The sequence below is a fragment of the Artemia sp. Qi Xiang Cuo genome, chromosome 6 (assembly GCF_049724085.1).
Source record: "Artemia sp. Qi Xiang Cuo chromosome 6, ASM4972408v1, whole genome shotgun sequence".
Classification (NCBI taxonomy): Eukaryota; Metazoa; Arthropoda; class Branchiopoda; order Anostraca; family Artemiidae; genus Artemia; species Artemia sp. Qi Xiang Cuo.
The window spans coordinates 33,974,361-33,988,123 of record NC_142799.1 but is presented as its reverse complement, the minus strand read 5'-3'; the positions used below and the strand labels follow the sequence as shown (position 1 = coordinate 33,988,123).

The 13,763-nt window shown below is 38.4% G+C and overlaps 1 protein-coding gene across 1 annotated transcript in view; it reads right to left on the bottom strand.

Annotated features, from left to right (window-relative positions):
* LOC148951153 (uncharacterized) overlaps nt 1–13,763 on the bottom strand; it is a 212,444-nt gene that overhangs the window by 123,414 nt on the left and 75,267 nt on the right. The window contains exon 5 of the mRNA XM_089090162.1: nt 4,855–4,995. Coding sequence (XP_088946288.1) covers nt 4,855–4,995 — 141 coding nt within the window. The remainder of the gene's footprint in view (nt 1–4,854; nt 4,996–13,763) is intronic.

The following is a 13,763-nucleotide window of genomic DNA, read 5'->3' as shown; positions in this document are numbered from 1 at the left end:
AAGTTAGAACACGATGGGTGTGCTGAAATCCCAGCCTTTTTTGAAAGCCAAATTGGTTATCATCAAAATTAACATTTTCTGAAATGAAAGGGAGAAGAATATATTCAAAAATTTTGCTAAGAGTGCACGAATCTGTAATTGGTCGATAAGAACTACACTCTGAGGAAGTCTTTCCACGCTTCAAAACCAAGGTGACTGTGCCACAGGAAAAACTGTCGAAAACCATAGAAGTAGCTAAACACATCTGAAACAGAAGCTGAAGGTGATCGATCAAAGTTGGGCAAACTACTTTTAGATGATAAGACGAAATTCCGTCTTGATCAACAGAGCTAGATTGCATGTTCTTAATAGCTTGACCAATATCAACAATAGAAACTGGTAATACATTACTTTGAGAAATACGATTAGGCAACCACGACTCAAGAAGGTTACTAAAAAGCTTTTCAACTTCCCGGTTCACATTGCCAAAAATATCATTATAATACGACACCCAAGTATGAACTGCTATAGGACTTTCAGAAAAATTACTACTAAGCTTATCCGAATTCAGAACATGAGACCACTCCTTTCTCGACGCAGGAAAATCAAAACCAGATACCCTAGACTACCGCGAACGTTTTTTATAAGCACGCTTGGTACTTTGCTTCAGATCGAAGACAGCTCCTCAATTTCGCCAACCGCAAGACACCCATATTCGTAGCCAAAACTTAGCTTTATTCTTTACAGCTTTTAATTCTGGGTCCAAAACCCATTCTGGTTTTCTAGTTTTAACTTTAATTTTTTCTAGAGGTACAGCAGTCGCCTCTGCTTGTTTTAAGCACCAAATTATTTTATCATAATATTCATTTAGAGACTGCTTATCATTTGAGAAACGGTCAGTAACTTGAAGCAAATGGTAAGCAACTTGTATAGAACCCAATAATACGGACAACGTTGTAATATGAAGTGCAGAATTAGCTCTTCTCCGGTTATTCCTGTAAAACCTCTTCGAACTTTTTATAAATGTTCTAATAGAACGGGAAGCGACTAGTGAAGCAGAGAACAAAATTGGGAGGTGGTCAATATCAAGATAGTCTTCATGAACAAGAACAGTCGATGCATTCATATTTGGCAAGGAAACTACATGGTGAATATTAGACAAACTTCCAGATTGGTGAATATATGAATAATCAACACTTTTCTCGACTATTTTATAAGCAGAAAAAGCATCAAGGACTATATCAGATCGAACTGACTCCCTTGTAATATCTGTGTTGAAGTCACCAACCACTATGAAATCATAACCAGTCGATACAACAGACGCAAGAATAGCCTTAAGATTTGCCGAGGCTTTCATATACACGTTTAAAGCGGAAATAGTTTTTTTGTTACACGGGAGATACACATTTATCAGCACAGTATTACCAAACCAAACCTCAAGGATGAATTTATCACTGTGAAAACCCACTGGAGAGAGCAAACTCAGGTTATTCTTAACAATGCACGCGAGGCCTCCAGAAGGTCTACCAAAAGTGACCTCAGCATTAGTTGTAAAAACAGAATGATTACGACTTCTTTTTAACAGGTTAATACTAGTAGAAGTAAAGAGGTGTTCTTGAAGGCAGACTATGTCAAACTGGTCACACAATTCAACAATCATATGCTCCTTTAAACGAGTACCGTTTATATTAAGCGAAACAATCGAAACAGGCACAATCATTTCTTCTTGGCAATAATATCTCTCAGCACTTTGCATCTAAAACTAAAGGAGGCATGATTTTTACCACAATTAGCACATCTTGTATCAAGCTGGCAGGGAGAATCCTTGGTGGAAATATGAGGGCCCGCACAGTATGCACACATTACAACGTATCATGCACAATCAGATTCTCTATGGTGTGGTAAACGGCATTTTAGACTGTACCAAGGGGCTAATAGGTATTTTTCCTCTGGTAATTATTCGTACCCAAGTTTAACACACTTTTGCATACCCTTGGCTTCAGACATGGAATATCAACATTCAAGTTTAACTGTGCCTGTGTCACCAAGCCACATAGCTTCACCACACCTGGATATCCTTGAAAGAATGAGAGGTCTAAGTCCTTCGACATTCCTCTGACTATCCCGAAAAACCCCTTAGTGATCACCTTGGATGGAGATTCTGCTAAAATCACTGAAATAGAGTCTTTGAATTCTTCAGCAGCAGATTTTTTAACATTGATTAGCCATTTGTCACCTCGCAAACTCAGCTTGGTAACTGCATCATGACAGATCCCTTTATTGAGCACTTCTTTGCGTTTTATCGGGTCATTCAGTGTTTGCGGCACATTAGAGACAACAACAGTGGTGAGAGAGTCAGTTGACGGCGTCGCACAGGCAGGCAGTGGCGGAAAGTGATTATCATACAAATCGAACTTACTTGAAACAGTCTTTAGGAAGTGTTCCATTGTATTCAATTTTGCGTTAAACTCGAATAAATCAAAGAATGGAAGACAAGTACATCATTTGGAGAACGAATTACAAACATCGGTAGGTCTATGTCTTCATTGTCACCTTTCTCGAATATACTTAACATATCCTTCAGATGGCTTTCCAAAGCCTTCGGCCCCTGTCTTCTCAAAAGTTCAGTCCCAGGTACAGCCGCATCATAGAGGATTTTTTTAGCTTCGATTACACCCGGCAAGTCCAGAAAAAACTCCTTTCTAAATTTCAGTATTTCATTTTGATTCACTCCATTATCACGGTTAAATTGCAAAAAAATTAAAATCGGCGAAAAAACAAGTCCATTATTCATTATTCACTATACATATCACAAGAACCAGATACCAATAAGCAAAGGAAGCGTAGTTTCCTGCTACCAAATCCCCGCAGTTTAAGGGAGTAACACCCCCGGCAGGTACAATAGTCCTTACGACAAGAAACTCCCCTCTTCTGCTCACTTATTAGCAAAATTGAATTATAATCCGATTATCAAACCAAATTAAAAAGATAGTAAAATAATAGATGACCTTATATGAGTGAGTAAATATATCCAAATGGTAAAACAGTCCGTAAATATAAATTATTATTTCACTTATTTCGAAACTGACAGTCACTGCAATCCACTGTAATTTATTCCAAATTTAATCCGGAATCTACAAACCTAAACAGGAAATTAACAGTTCCCTGGCTTGAACAGCAAGGAAAATTAGTGTTTTGCATGGGTGGCACTGATGTTTCATCTTTCTTTTTTCTCCACTGCTAGCAGGACACTGGAATATCATAGAGTTGTTTAAGGGCTCATTTTAAATCAAATTGCCATATCTATTGCGTTTGAATTTAACAAAACATAATGTTAATATTTTTTTTAAACTACATCTTCATATACGAGATGACAAAATCGTACAAGATGATTGTATATTGGGTATGATGTCATATTTGAGTGACTCTGCTGTCTGATTTTCTTTGGATCGTTCTTTGCTATATATGAAATGATTAAACTGAAAACCAGCAGAAATAAGGTATGAAATGATTCAAATTCGAAACGACCAAAAATTACGATCAAAGAATAATTTTGAACAAGGATAATTACAATTCGATCGGATCGATTTCAACTCTTTATAAGGGCACTTGAATTTTAAAGTTCGAATTCAACGAGCCCTCTTCTAAGTTTTTACGACTACTCCTTCAATAAAAAGTGGTCGAAAAAAAAAAAAAAAAATACATACAGTCACATCGTTCTATTCCAATTTCTTTATCAAAGCTGTCTAAACTTCTCTACTTCTATTCTAGGTTTTTATACCGTTTTCGTTGCTAGTGTTCATCTTTCGGGAAACAAGTTTTTCTGCACAAGTTAGAGAAGAAAACGATAATGTGATTTTTGGAGTACTCTTGTGTGTTTGAACATAATTCGTCGGGTAATTTTTGAAAAAAAAATACCCTCTTCATCTTGTTCAGTCATATAAGGAGAGAATTGATATGGAGCGATTTTACATCATCAGGATCGCTTTAACTTTAAAAACCGTTTGAAGGAAAAATGCCTGAAGAAAACACCTAATCTAGATAGAAACATAAAACGGAGGAAACCTTGAATAGCACCAAATTAATTCAATTCAATTAATCAAAGACATTACTTTTATAAGCTGTGTACGACAAGTTGCACAACAGTTGAGTACGATTGGAAACGGTCCTAGCAAGACACCATATTTAAATAAATTAGATGACCTAGGTCAAGTTGCCGAGGGGTTGGCTTCCCATTTTATAATATACGTTGTAAGATAAAAATTCGATTTAAAAAATGTCTTGAGTATGGAACTTTTAAACAGCTTCTGGGACATCCAAGCAAAACGAGCACTTGGCTTACAAAAGTGACCGAACAGGAAGTGATGGAGTGAGTGGACTTCAATGAAGAGCAACTTTAAGCAAAGTGAAATCTATTTTCCCATTTGTTATTTTTTTTTTTTCGATCTGGTTAATGGTTGGCTTAAAGAGAGTTTATTTCCAAGTGCATTTAAAAGAGCCAAAATTGAACCATTATTAAAAGAGAGAGAGACCCAAAAGATTTTAATAGTTATCGACCGATTTCTATACTGCCAATTTTTTCAAGAGTAATGTAGAATATTATATCAACCTGGTGATAATTTCATATTGGAAATCTCGGTATAAATTACCAGTGAAGACAAGTAATTACCTTTTTATTAAACAAATTCTACGCTATATCATCATCTAAGAAAAGCTCTGGCTTTCAATACAGGCCTGGGGCTAGTATACATTCTTGTAGGCCTGCAACATTTCAAGAAACTGGTTACTCAATTGCTAATTTTATAATATATGAGAAGTATTTTGCTCTTTACGAAGTCAATACTAGGGTATTGACTCAAAAAATTTTAAACTTACACATTATTTGCAGATGAAGAACCCCATCCAATTGGCACGCAGTGTAAGTTTATAGTCTTGCCTTCTGGTGAATGTTCAAGCTGCCTAAGAAACATTTGTCCTGATCGAGTAGCAGTCCGGAGCGAGCTTTCCACCCCTTCTCTGCAAGGGAATTTATATGAAAAGTATTGTTTGTTTAAAATTATGGGTAGCCTACCGTATAACACTTTTGCCAAAAATGCGCTAATCTGCTAAGAAGTCAGGATTGCAAACGTGGTCCACCTGTTTTATTCTCGTAACACATGAGTCTCACTGCATTGAATGGTAAGTCTAAAAAATTGTGTCAGAACAGTTTCAGCAACTGGGCCGACTAGTCTAAAAAATTGAATTTTTACCATTCATACTGATAATTGTTTTTCACCATTCTATGCCTTACCTTTCTTTACCTTTTTTATCATTCTCCTTCATATTTTTCAACGGGGTACTGTGTAAATAGAACGAAAGCGCGGTTTTTTTTTGTAGACACGCTAATTTTGGGCTGTAGGTTTAGCCACCAGGAACTTGGAATGGCCTGAACTGGCATGCATTGACCCATTTAAACAGAAGATAGAACCTTTAAAAGGTAGTGCTTAATTTCATAGGCTGAATTGCTGCGCTCTAAGAGTGCTACTTCAGTCAATGAGACTAGGTTGATAAAAAAATTGTAGTAAGTAATCAGATAGTAGAACAAACAATCACTTTTCAGACAAACCCACAGAGGGTAGACAATCACTTTCTGCAGAACTTTCGCTAATATTTAAGAAGAATTACTTGATCTATGTGGACTTTCAGGAGTTCACCTTTTAAGAAGCAACTGAAATATAAACTCAACCTTGCGACAGCGCAGCGGATAATGCCCTACCTCTTTGTTAAAGGTTTTCTGGTTCTATTCCAACTCTCGCAAAGAATTTTCTTTCCCCTATGTTGGCACAGTATATTTTTTTTTTTTTTTTTTTTTTTTTTTTTTTTTTTTTATTCCAATATTCATGGCGCCAGGTACTTCATATGCTGCTATTCATTTACCTCTTTCAATGGCCTCGAGGTTTTAAATGTCTATTGAACCTTCCTTTGAAGGTGTCAACAGAGGGATTTCCAGGGATAATATCACCAGGAAGATCGTTCCAGATAGAAGTGCAACGCCGGATGAAGCTGTTCCTCAAGTACTCAGTTTTTAGCGTATCCTCCTTTAGATAATTGGACCAAGCTGTGTGCCTTCGTGTCTGCCTTGTCGGCTGGACAAAGGGGGGCACAATTCGAGAGAGCTCGTCTGAGGGAGGCGAATTCATGTACTTGTAGAAAACAGCCATCGACGCTACATCAAACCTTTCATTTAGAGGCTGGAGCGATTCTTGTGTACAGGCGCAGCCCGCCCTATTTGCCCTATTTTGGATCTTCTGAAGTGGTGCCAACAGCGTTTTCGGAGCACCAGAATATAGCGGGCATCCATATTCAGCTATGGGTCTAATGCAAGACTTGTAGAGTCGGATGATCGAGCTTGATGGAAGAAGGTTTTTGCAGCGAAGAGTAACTCCCAGCTTTCTTGCGCAGGAGGTTCTCACCCGATCAAGGTGGTTGTTCCAAGAGAGATCGGTGGAGAAATGAATCCCCAGTAGACGAAGCTCGTCGACTCTCTTTATAACTTCACTTTGAAGATGAAACCAGAGTGGTTACTTTGCACCATTGATTAGGTAATTAGAAGCTCAATTGTTCCTGTTTTCTTGAAGTTAACTAGTAATACCCGAGAACGCATTTCGATTTTTATAAGATACATCTACGAAGACAGGGTGGCGGTTATTTGGTGTACGTGTTTAGTGACGTCTGAGTGTGTCATGGTATCGTCGGCAAAGTGATGCAGAGGGTTTGCGAGGTTGTCTCCCATGTCGTTTATGTAGATAAATAAGAGCGTAGGTCCCAAGACACTACCCTGGGGTACCCCTGTTTTCACTCGATATTCGCTGGAAATAAACCCGTCTAGAACAACCCGCAGTGAACGATCGGAAAGAAAACTCTCAATCACTTTTAACAGACATCCACGAACACCATACACATAGAGCTTCTTTAGCAGGCCACGGTGCCATACTCTGTCAAAAGCTTTCGCAATGTCGAAGGATAGTAGCCTGATGTCGTATCCCATTGCCAGTAGTTCTATCCACTCCTGATTCTGGGCCACTAGGTAGTCTAATGCTGTGAGTTTCCGGCGAAATCCATATTTGCGATCGCTTAGAAGGTCATATGATTCCAGGTACTGATGAAGTGTTTTATTGGAGACGCTCTTGTAGACTTTGCCAGCACAGGAGTGAAGGCTATTACGCATGTAGGAGCCTAAGCTCGTTGGATCGCCTTCTGGCCTTAGAGTAGGCATAACATGGGCGGACTTCCATGTTCGTGGGAAGGTTGCGGAGCAAAAGCACAGCCGGAAAAGCAATGACAAGGGTCAAGCTAGATCGGCACTGCAGGACTTGAGGACAACATTTGCTATGTTGTCAGGACCCGTGGCTTTGGTCACATACAGATGTTTCAGAATACGAAGGATCTTGGGAGCAGAAAAATTCACGCGGTCCAGGACAGTGTCGGTTCGGTCGGAGAATTTTGGCACTTCCCTACCGTCATCGTCTAGATCCGAGAATTCGGCAAAAGCCTTAGCAAGAGCTTCAGCCTTTGCCTGTGGATCTTGTACCACTGTCCCGTTACTCTGGGAGAAGGAATTGCGGTCCCCTTGGACGACGGTAAAACTTCTTTCACAATTTTTCACCAACTCTTTGCCGAAGCAAGTTGAAGCTTGGTGGCGAATTTCTCCTCATACTGAACCAGGGACTGCCGAATCGCTCGAACTGCATCTTTGCGTGAATTTATGAATACAATTCTGTCCTCTTCGCTCTTCGATTGTAGCCATCGCTTGTGTGCCTTTTGCTTTGCTCGGATTGTCTTCTTACACTGGGCGTTGAACCAAGGTTTGTCCTTACTAGTCACCTGGATCTGCTTTGAAGGGATATGCTTTTCGACAGAGTCAACTATGGCCTGGTGGTATTTATCTGCAGCTTTTTATGTGCCTTCCACGAGGAAGGATCCCTACAGATGAGATAAAACAACGTTTCTCAAACCGTCCCAATCACCTCCGTTGCATAGCCAGAGTGTTTTCTCATGCTTTACTGAAGGCAGAATGCTTAGATTTCCACGTAAAACGACGGCAACGTGGTAACTTGTGAAAGCATGAGCGTCTACCTTAGAGGAGTCAGGGTGATCTGTAAGGAATAGGTCAAGACGAGATGATCTGTTTGGGTCATGATACGCGTCGAAATCGACAAGTTGTTCCAGCCCGTAAGAGAGAGATAGATCATACAAGTCTGACCCCTCCTTATCAGTATTTTTGCTTCGAAGCCACACGCTATGATGGACGTTGAAGTCTCCATGGAGGATAATGGCAGACTTAGCGTACTTGTCCCGAATATATTCAAGGGAGGTTTCAAGGTAGCTGGTAATCTGGTAAGTTGGAGGGTTATACACGGTACCGACAATCACGGATTTATTTGGGAGGGTCACCCTGACCCACAGAGCTTCTTCGCCTGCTGAATCTGGTATGTTCAGGCATGAATAAGGTATATGGCTCAGTAGATAAACAGCGATACCTCCTCCTCCGTACTTAGCACGGTCAGTAGGCTTTCGATCCCGATTGAGGAGCATGTATTCCTATATGGTAACCTCACTGCTCTGTGTTTCTTGGTTTAGATTGGTCTCAGTGATACACATGATATAGGACTTGACTAAGTTTCACTAAATGTAGGAACTGGTCAAACTTAGATCTGAGACCTCGTACATTGCAGTGGGCTACCGTAAACAGGTCCGTTTGGATGGTCGGTGGACGTGCTACAGGTCGTTGTCGAAATGGCTGTTTGGTCTGAGGCTTTTTATTGTTAATCATAACCAAGTGAAAGAAGCTTTGCCGGGTGGTTAGCCCAACAAAGCCCATAAATCCATTGCCATGCATCATTAGACGGGGAACGGTGCCACCTGCCAACGCACCTCATTACCGCATCTTCAACATGGAGATGGTACCCCATAATGGGTTAGGATTCGGCACAAGTGCCTCCCACCATACAAAAGTCAGCTTGATGTCAGCTTGGTAATAGGGGACTCAGAGTTCAAACACAACTGTAGCAACACACTGCAAGGACGACACAAGGAACTCAGTAGTCAAAAAGCGTCGTTAGTGCGATACATTAGGCCTGTTTTTTCACTCATCAATGTGCTAAGATCTTACATCTTTTGTCAGAAAACGCTTAAAAGTGAAATTTTTGAACAAAGATCTTACATCTTTGGCCGTTTTAGTGCAAACGTCTTTCATCATTCTGCTCTGATCAGCGGTCTGAGAACAATGATGAGTAGATCATCAAAGTTCTCTCATCATTGTTTTATATGGCAGAACAGTGGTGGTCTTCAAGTTTTCTGGTGATATCTGAGAACTGTAAGATCTTGGAAGAAAGATGAGTTAAAAAATGATAGTCAAAAAGGTGTAGGTTCTTTGAGGTAAGATCTTGCTGCCAAAAAACGGACCTAAAATATTCGTTTGGCCTTAAAAACCCTGTTTTTGATCGATTCTTCTTTCTATTCTCAAGCCACAATACAGGAATTTATCATTCATATCTATTTTTTGTTCGTGGTGAAGAAGAGAGGCCTTTTGTATTCGTCTTGTTTTTTTCAGTATTTTTGTTTGGCCTTAAAGACCCATTCTTTTGTTTCTTTTTGTTTTTAAAAACCCATTCTTTTTGACAATTCTTTTGTTTCTCTTTAGGACTACAGCGCATCGTATCTAGATTGGTTTTATTGCATTGAGTTGGGATTTTCTAAGCCACCCGTCCACTTGTCTTGCACGTGATTTTTCCAGCAAGTTTAAATATGCCACAATAGTAGATTGTATGTATTGAATTTACGGAGACATATAGGAATCTCTATGTTATTTGCGGAGACGTATACACCTTTTCAAAGAGAGTGAGTATCCTCTCACATGGCATATTGAATTTGCTTGCGCCCCTAGGAATTTCTATAATATTTGCCGGGACGTCTAAAACTATTCAAAGAGATTCAGAACTCCCTCACATGGCCTTATACTTCTGGTCACGGCAACCTAAATGGAATTTGAGGGTCGATAAAGTGAAATTATGTCACTATTCTAGTTTTTCTAAACCAGTATTGCCTATAACTTAATATATTCAAATACTTTTTGATAACTTGATTGGTGATTGGATTTGAATAAAAGGAATTCAAATATTTTGCCAATGAAATAGACTGTCATGTTATAGCATTTCACAGTTTGAATAACTCTTTCAAGGAGTAAAATAGATAAGGAATTCGCAAATTGGACACTATGAACGATATTAATTAATGTTTTGAATAATAGGAGTGTGAATGATTCTAATTAGTGATTGGATTGTATGAAGGTGGAGAGAAAAAAAGGATTAAACTGATGAACGATGCCACATTCTGTATGATTTGCAAAAAAAAGGGGTAATTAGTGATTGGATAATTTTTTAACGTGAAATCTCTGAATAAAATATTTTTGGAGCATGTACTTGACGATGGATAAAAGGGTTAAGGTTATTAGCAATTACGAGCGAGGATTCCCCCTCTGGCTCCTGGCAGTAGGCTACGCATATCAAAGTGTTGTACTGTAGGCTGACTTGCTAGCGAAAATGGATTCTATGGGTCGTATAGGAATTGTTCATTTTGAATATCTTTCAATTTTGGAGGGAAACCCAAAAATGCTCAGAATCAAGAATAAACGGGATCTGCCTCAAGGGGAAGGCTCAGAGGCCCTTCGTTCCCCCATTTCTGAGGGTAGGGGAGGGGGGTCAATTTTGGAGGGAAAACCAAAAATACTCAGAATCGAAAATAAATAGGATCTGCCTCAAGGGCAAGGCTCAGAGGCCCTTCGTTCCCTCATTTCTGAGGGCAGGGGAGGGGGGGGGGTCAATTTAGGAGGGAAAACAAAATATACTCAGAATCGAAAATAAACGGGATCTACCTCAAGGGGAAGGCTCAAAGGCCCTTCGTTCCCCCATTTCTGAGGGCAGGGTATGGGGGGGGGGGTCAATTTTGGAGGGAAAACCAAAATTACTCAGAATCGAAAATAAACGGGATCTGCCTCAAGGGGAAGGCTCAGCGGCCCTTCCTTCCCCCATTTCTGAGGGCAGGGGAGGGGGGGTCAATTTTGGAGGGAAAACCAAAAATACTCAGAATCAAAAATAAACGGGATCTGCCTCAAGGGGAAGGCTCAGAGGCCCTTCGTGCCCCCATTTCTAAGGGCAGGGAAGGAGGGCGTCAATTTTGGAGGGAAAACCAAAAATACTCAGAATCGAAAATAAACGGGATCCGTCTCATGGGCAAGGCTCAGAGGCCCCTCCTTCCCCCATTTCTGAGGGCAAGGGGGGGTCAATTTTGGAGGGTAATTTTTCAAAGTTCATTTTGAATTTCTTTCGTTGAAATACAGGAGTTGGAATATTTCAGTAGTGTTTTGTTGTGGTTTAGCTTGTCACAGTTACATTTTCATGATTTTTCAAAGTTCATTTATAATTTCTTTCGTTGGAATGCAATAGTTGGAATATTTCGGTAGTGTTTTGTCATGGTTTACCTTGTCACAGTTACATTCTCTTGATTTTTCAAATTTCATTTAGAATTTCTTTAATTGAAATGCAAGAGTTGGAATATTTCAGTAGTGTTTTGTCGTGGTTTACCTTGTCACAGTTACATTCCCTTGATTTTTCAAAGTTCACTTTGGTTTTATTTCATTGAATTGCAAGAGTTGGAATATTTCAGTAGTTTTCTGTCGTGGTTTACCTTGTCACAGATACATTCTCTTGATTTTTCAAAGTTCATTTCGAATTTCTTTCATTGAAAAGCAAGAGTTGGAATATTTCAGTAGTGTTTTGTTGTGCTTTACCTTGTCACGGTTACATTCTCTTGATCTTTCAAAGTTCACTTTGGTTTTATTTCATTGAAATGCAAGAGTTGGAATATTTCAGTAGTGTTTTGTCGTGGTTTACCTTGTCACAGAATGGTTTACCATGTCAAAGTTACATTCTCTTGATTTTTCAAAGTTCATTTTGAATTTCTTTCGTTGAAATGCAAGCTTTGGAATATTTCAGTAGTGTTTTTTTTTGCGGTTTACCTTGTCACAGTTACATTCTCTTAATTTTTCAAAGTTCATTTTGAGTTTCTATCATTGAAATGCAAGAGTTGGAATATTTCGGTAATGTTTTGTCATGGTTTACCTTGTCACAGTTACACTCTCTTGATTTTTCAAAGTTTATTTAGAATTTCTTTCAATGAGATGCAAGAGTTGGAATATTTCAGTAGTGTTTTATCATGATTTAGCTTGTCACAGTTACATTCTCTTGGTATTTCAAAGTTCACTTTGATTATAGTTCGTTGAAATGCACAAGTTGGAATATTTCAGTAGTGTTCTGTCGTGGTTTACCTTGTTACGGATACATTCTCTGGATTTTTCAAAGTTCATTTCGAGTTTCATTCATTGAAATGCAAGAGTTGGAATATTTCAGTAGTGTTTTGTTGTGCTTTACTTTGTCACAGTTACATTCTCTTGATCTTTCAAAGTTCACTTTGGTTTTATTTCATTGAAATGCAAGATCTGGAATATTTCAGTAGTGTTCTGTCGTGGTTCACCTTGTCACAGAATGGTTTACCATGTCACAGTTACATTCTCTTGATTTTTCAAAGTTCATTTGAATTTCTTTCGTTGAAATGCAAGAGTTGGAATATTTCAGTAATGTTTTGTCGCGGTTTACCTTGTCACAGATACATTCTCTTAATTTTTCAAAGCTCATTTTGAATTTTTATCATTGAAATGCAAGAGTTAGAATATTTCAGTAGTGTTTTGTCGTGATTTACCTTGTCAAAGTTACATTATCTTAATTTGTAAGACTTCATTTTGAATGTTGTTCCATTAATTATAATAGTTTGTAAATATAGAGATTGAATTGTCGTTGTTTACCATGTTACCGCTACAATTTTCTTGAGTTTTCAAAGTTATGATCGTGTTTCTTTCATTGAAATTCTAGAGTTTATCGATATCAGTAGGGGGCTTTCATGGTTCAACTTATCAGAGTTAAATTTTCTAGATTTTTAAAAGTTCATTTCGAATTTCTTTCATTGAAATGCAAGAGTTGGAATATTTCAGTACTGTTCTGTCGTGGTTTACCTTGTCACAGTTACATTCTCTTGATCTTTCAAAGTTCACTTTGGTTTTATTTCATTGAAATGCAAGAGTTGGAATATTTCAGTAGTGTTCTATCGTGTTTTACCTTGTCACAGATACATTCTCTTGATTTTTTCAAAGTTCATTTCGAATTTCCTTCATTGAAATGCAAGACTTGGAATATTTCAGTAGTGTTTTATTGTGGTTTACCTTATCTGAGTCACATTCTCTTAATTTTTCAAAGTTCATTTTGGATTTCTTTCGATAAAATACAAGAGTTGGAATATTTCAATAGTGTTTTGTTATGGTTTACTTAGTCACAGTTACATTCTCTTAATTTTTCAAAGTTCATTTTGGATTTCTTTAGTTGAAATGCAAGAGTTGGAATATTTCAGTAGTGTTTTATTGCAGTTTACCTTATCACAGGTACATTTTCTTGATTTTTCCAAGTTCATTTTGAATTTCTTTCGTTGAAATGCAAGAGTTGGAATATTTCAGTAGTGTTTTGTCATGGTTTACCTTGTCACAGTTACATTCTCTTGATTTTTCAAGTTCATTTTGAATTTCTTTCATTGAAATGCAAGAGTGGGAATTTTTCAATAGTGTTTTGTCGTAGTTTACAATGCTAGAGTTATACTCTCTTAATTTTTCACAGTTCATTCTGGATTTAATTCGTTGCAAC